General features: G+C 46.0%; 1 protein-coding gene across 2 annotated transcripts in view; it reads right to left on the reverse strand.

Moving 5' to 3' along the window:
* Positions 1 to 5460, reverse strand: part of C3H11orf65 (chromosome 3 C11orf65 homolog) — a 48270-nt gene extending 42810 nt beyond the window's left edge. For both annotated transcript variants that reach the window (XM_040426255.1, XM_040426254.1), the window contains exons 1-2: positions 5299 to 5460; positions 3238 to 3355 (exon numbers count right to left, since the gene is read on the reverse strand). In XM_040426255.1, coding sequence (XP_040282189.1) covers positions 3238 to 3342 — 105 coding nt within the window. In that variant the 5' untranslated portion in view covers positions 3343 to 3355; positions 5299 to 5460. The remainder of the gene's footprint in view (positions 1 to 3237; positions 3356 to 5298) is intronic.
* Between the last annotated feature and the right edge of the window lie 540 nt (positions 5461 to 6000).

Consider the following 6000-nt stretch of genomic DNA (forward strand, 5'->3'; position numbering starts at 1 on the left):
AAAACAATCTTAGAATGGCCTGGATAAGTCAAAGCGTTTTAAAGTTATCACCACTTAAAGTGACACTGGTCAGATTTGCAAAAAATGGCCTGGTCCTTAAGGTGAAATAAGGCTGTGTCCTGAAGGGGTTAAAGCTTAAAGGGCTTCTGTCACCCCACTAAACTCCTATTTTTTTGTGTGTACCTATAATCCCTATCCTGCAATATATCTATACATTATGTTATTAATCATTTTCGTTCAGTAGATATGTCAAAAAAACGTACTTTTATAATATGCTAATTACCTGTCTACCAGCAAGTAGGGCGTCTACTTGCTGGTAGCAGCCGCAGAAAACCGCCCCCTCCTCCTGTTGATTGACAGGGCCAGCCGCGATCTCCTCCTCTGACTGGACCTGTCAGCGTTTCAAAAATCGCGCGCCTGTGTTGATTCGGCGCAGGCGCTCTGAGATAAGAAGGCTCGCCTCCTCAGCACTCCCTCAGTGCGCCTGCGCCGATGACATCACCAAAAGAGAAGACGTCATCGGCGCAGGCGCACTGAGAGAGTGCTGAGGAGGCGAGCCTCCTTATCTCAGAGCGCCTGCGCCGAATCAACACAGGTGTGCGATTTTTGAAACGCTGACAGGGCCATTTGGAGGAGGAGATCGCGGCTGGCCCTGTCAATCAACAAGAGGAGGGGCCGTTTTTTTGCAGCTGCTACCAGCAAGTGGACGCCCTACTTGCTGGTAGAAAGGTAATTAGCATATCATAAAAGTAAGTTTTTTGACATATCTACTGAACGAAAATGATTAATAACATAATGTCTAGATATATCGCAGGATAGGGATTATAAGTACACCAAAAAAAAAAAAGAGTTTAGTGGGGTGACAGAAGCCCTTTAATTCTGATGTTACTGATAAGAATGTGGCTTTAATAAGTGTTTATGAGCTTTTAGCAATTTAGAGATAAGGGTTATTAGATGACGGCACAAAGTGAAAGTACCAGTCACACAGTTAAAAAAAAAAAAACAGTTAACCCTTTGTGACAGAATGGCTCAATATTTCTAATAAAGACCAATTGAAAAAATTATTTTTAGCCCAAAATAAGTAAAATGTAATCATAATTATTTTTTTATCCCTGAAGATGTACATAGCCTTTAATAGTACCACAAGGGGACTATAATAGGTGATCTTTTGATTTGCTTCTAAAATACATTGCACTATTCCTGTAATGCAATTTTAAAGTTAGTGCTATACTGACATCCACCAGCAGGCTGTGCCAGAGAGGTGCTGACTGCTAGTGTGCATGAGCCCTAAATATCAGGGACACATGGAGAGTAACCAAGTGTAATATGCAGTTTTTAATATGGATTTGTCACTCAAGAATAATGGCAGTTCAACCATAATAAAAAAACATGGTGATGGATCATGTGACGGACCATGTGATGAGCGCAGTGACGTCATCAAAGGTCCTATTCCTCACAAAAGAAGACAGAAGAGATGCCGGCTGCGCGAACAAGTGGATTAAGGTTAAATTATTTATTTATTTATTTATTTTAACCCCTCCAGCCCTATTGTACTATGCATTCTGTAATTAGAATGCTATTATTTTCCCTTATAACCATATTATAAGGGAAAATAATAATGATCGGGTCCCCATCCCGATCGTCACCTAGCAACCGTGCGTGAAAATCGCACCGCATCCGCACTTGCTTGCGGATGCTTGCGATTTTCACGCAACCCAATTCATTTCTATGGGGCCGGCATTACGTGAAAAACGCACAAAGAGGAGCATGCTGCGATTTTCACGCAACGCACAAGTGATGCGTGAAAATCACCGCTCATGTGCACAGCCCCATAGAAATGAATGGGTCCGGATTCAGTGCGGGTGCAATGCGTTCACCTCACGCATCGCATCCGCGCGGAAATCTCGCCCGTGTGAAAGGGGCCTTAGTGACATATATGTGTGCACATATTCAGTTTTAATTGATGAGCTTGTGGGAGTTTGAGTTATTTAATACATTGTGTGGGGACTCGCTCTGGTAGACAGGATTAGCGGACGTACTTTAGAGGCAACAACAAGTTCTTTGGATCAAACAGTTCAGTGTATTATTCACACTTTAGGCAAGTGACAAAACAAACAGTCATAATCAAACAAAAAGTCACCTTGCGGTGTTGGTGGTAATTCACACCATGCGGCAATTCTGCCTCAAATAGTCCTTGCTGATAGCAGCACCAACCTGTTTTCACGCCAAACAGGTAGCAAGCCTTCATCCAGACACAAGGCTCCCAGATCCCAACACAGAGACACCGCTTCTGAGCCCAGCTGCCTATTTAAGGACAGCCAGGTGCTGCCAAAACCCGGACCGGCATTTGACCTCACCTGGCTGTAGATCAGTCCACCAGCACATGCTGGGAGGAAAATACCTGTTTTCCCAGACAAAACCTCTCTCTGTGTCACTAATGATATATTTGTAATATCTAGTATTCGTCCATTCTGATTACCGGTGTATATTATTTCATTTTATTTTTTGTTTTATTATGGTTGAGCTTCCATTATGCGAGAGTGACGATCTATATTACAAAATCCTATGATTTTACTGTATTCTGGTGACAGGCAACCAGTGAGATTGAAGCTCCATCAGATGTTTCTATCAAGCCCTTTCTCATAGGGGAAAGGGCTTGTATGCCCGAAACGCGTAACATTTTTCTGCTATGTTATGAGTCAATAAAGGAATTTGTTTTCATCTGAGCGCCGGATCCATCCACGTTTTTTTATGCAGTTGGATTGCCAGCAAAATGCATAAAGAAAAGCCAGGCGCCGAATATGCCATGAAATAACCAGCACACCATGAGGTGAATCCAAGGGCCACCTACATAAAGTGCTAAAAAAACAGACAATGTGACACCCAATACAAAGGTGACATCCGACAATTTAAAGTGCTAAAGACCCAATATGACCTAAAAAATCGACATATGATCTAGACGGCATCGGTTATTAGATTAGTGGGGAGATTTATCAAACTGGCGTAAAGTAGAACTGGCTTAGTTGCCCATAGCAACCAATTATATTCCACCTTTCATTTTTCACAGCTCCTTTGCTAAATGAAAGGTGGGATCTGATTGGTTGCTAGGGGCAACTAGGCCAGTTCTACTTTACACCAGTTTGATAAATCTCCCCCTGGGTCTTTACCACTTTACATTGTAGGATGTGACCTTCGGCCGTCGAATGTGCAGGGGCAGCCGAAATATTGTCCACCTACTAGAAGTCTGCGGAAGGCCCTCTGGATCACGCGTGCTGCTCTGTCTTCTTCCATGGCGTAAATATCTGGATCACTTGTCGCTGGATCCCTCGTGTCTTCCATCATTACTTCTACGGCTCTGTGGAAGGACATGATTAGACATATTGCGCACCGCCATTCTGTGTGCGTCCTGTCTACAGCGTCATGGAGGCTGTGTTACAGCTGGCAAAGGTGTAGGGTACTTTTGGCATACGCCTGCCTAATAGATGTCAATGGGGCGTCAGTATAGAATGTACATCACGGTCACTGTGAGACTAAAATCTGATGCCCGCGTACCGCAGTCTACGGCTTTCTGTGCATATAGATTTTAAAGCAATTGTCCAGTCAGGAACTCGGAAATTATAACTGGAAGTCGCACCGACAGGGATGATGAGCTGCTATTGATTTTCCGCATATCGTGCTCCTTGCCTGCTTTTTAGCTCAGCTCTATCAGGGCCGAGCTGTGATCGGTGACTACCGCCGAGCTGCGGTGCCTATAGTCTGTGACACGCCCCCTGTCTTATTATTGGCTCAGGCTGCAGCTCGGCCTCCTCTGATTGGCTGCTGTGCATAAACACACAGGATGTCAGTGCTCGGAGAACTGATTTCTATTACAGCAGGGAGAAAAAAGAGATTATAAGGTAACAGCTCATCGAGGCAACTGAGCTAAAGTAAGGAGAAGCCTCCAGGATGATCTGTTCCTAGAATAGGCCGTCAATATCAGATTGGCGGCAGTCTGACACCCCACACCCCTGTTCAGGAATACCTCTGGTGCCAGAATTACACAGCTCTATCCATTGTGTAGTGGACAAGCTGGTAACTGCAGTACTGCCCCCCACTGAAGTGATTACTGCAGCATTGTCCCCACTGAAGTAATTCCTCCAGAGCTCTGTCCTCTACACAATGGACAGCGCTGGGAGCCCTAGGAAGGGGTGTCGTTAGGTCAAAACATGTTTTGTCCAGTGCCCCGAATGTTATGCTGGTAGCATTTATTTATTTATTTATTTATTTATTTATTATTATTTGGCTATTCCAGGGCCCTTTAATATTGATTGGACCTGGGCAACCCACCACAGATCATCCCCCCACCCCCCTTGTACTTGTTCCACTGATCCACTACTTGCGGGCTACGCGGGCATGAGTTCAGTCACTTCGGTGCACAATCCGGTCCTGCAGCGCGTGATCCCACGAGACACGTGACCTCCCGCGGCAGGTCTCGCGGGACCGGATTACTCACCGAAGTGACTGAACTCATTCCTGCGCAGCCCGCAAGTAGCGGATCAGCGGAACAAGTACAAGGGGGGTGGGGGGATGATCTGTGGGGTTGCCCAGGGTCCACTCCCATCAATATTAAAGGGCCCAAGCAAAGATTTCTGCAGTGGTGAGGAAATGAAACATAACAGATATTGGAAAGTTACTGAATGTTGTATTATATAATGACTGCAGTCGGCAGCACTGCACTTCATTTACGTAAACCAGAACACCCCTTTAAGCATGCCTTTAATGTGCCATTTTCAACACAGTGGGCTTGTGCCCCGGATGTTTTCAGACCCTAGGATAGGTCATCAGCTGTTAAATCCCAAGTACGCAGCTCAGGGATGTATGTGATGTCATCCGAAAGTGCCCAAAGGATCCAGTCACCCGGTGCTGACATAGCGGCGCCATGAGGCGGACACGTCACCCCATCGCACAGTTACCTAATACGTCTGGGGCGACACACTGATTTTGGTCACACGACACGTAGATTGCGGTGTCACATTACATGTAGCAACTGTCAAGGTGGCAGCGTGGCGGCACAATTACAAGACTTGCCAAGCGTCACCTGTCACCTTGTCACCTGTAAAATAATCACTGCAGAAAATTCAAGAATAATTGCACATCTTTTTGGTCGCACGATTCGTCTAAGACCCGAGGTCGCCATAGACCTGGCCACCAGTAACCAGTGACGCCCCCCCTCAGCGGTGACATGTGACGCCCCCCTCAGCGGTGACACCCTCCCAGTCTACATCCCACCTGACAGTAAAGTGCGGGGTTTAGTCTTACCCGGACTCTTCAATCCTGATCAGTACAATGGCGGCTGGAGACCTATACAACACCCAGTGATCATATGCTTAGGATGCAGGGGACGCCTGTGCCTCATGTCAGAGCACGTGTGCGTGAACCGCAGCTCCTCCGCACTTCTACCCTCCAATTCTAAACTTTCCTTGAAGTTTTTACTCTCAGCAGATTGTAAGAACCCATTACACGGTTGAGAACCGGGAGCGTCTCGTTGGTATGGCAACAGAGTTCTTCCGGAAGTGACGTCAGACATAGGTTTAGGTTAGTGAGGCTGCGTTTGCGCCTTTCAGCCCTTAGATGGCGCTGAGTCAGAAGCGCCCTGATCACGTGGCTGTTGGGCGGCAGGATCCCATTGAGGTGGAGCATTCCTAGGTTGCTAGACGTGTCCAGGCGCCAGGCCAAAGAGTCACGTGACGATTTTTTTTTCTTTTACATTCAAAAAGTACCAGTTTTATATAAAGGAACCAAAGTAACATTCACAAAGTATTTTTTGTCATAGATTATATCATACCTGTCAACTTTTAATAAGGCCAAAGAAGGGCAGCAGCGTACATGGAAAATATGCTTTTTACATCAAGCCATGGCTCTGACTCTGCCCAATGCCCTTTCCAGGGGGGTTGCCACCTTTCCCAATCCCAACAAAAAATACTGGCCAAATTAAGCCATTCCCCAAAGATGGTGTGGTGG

Source organism: Bufo bufo, chromosome 3 (assembly GCF_905171765.1).
Source record: "Bufo bufo chromosome 3, aBufBuf1.1, whole genome shotgun sequence".
NCBI classification, from domain to species: Eukaryota; Metazoa; Chordata; class Amphibia; order Anura; family Bufonidae; genus Bufo; species Bufo bufo.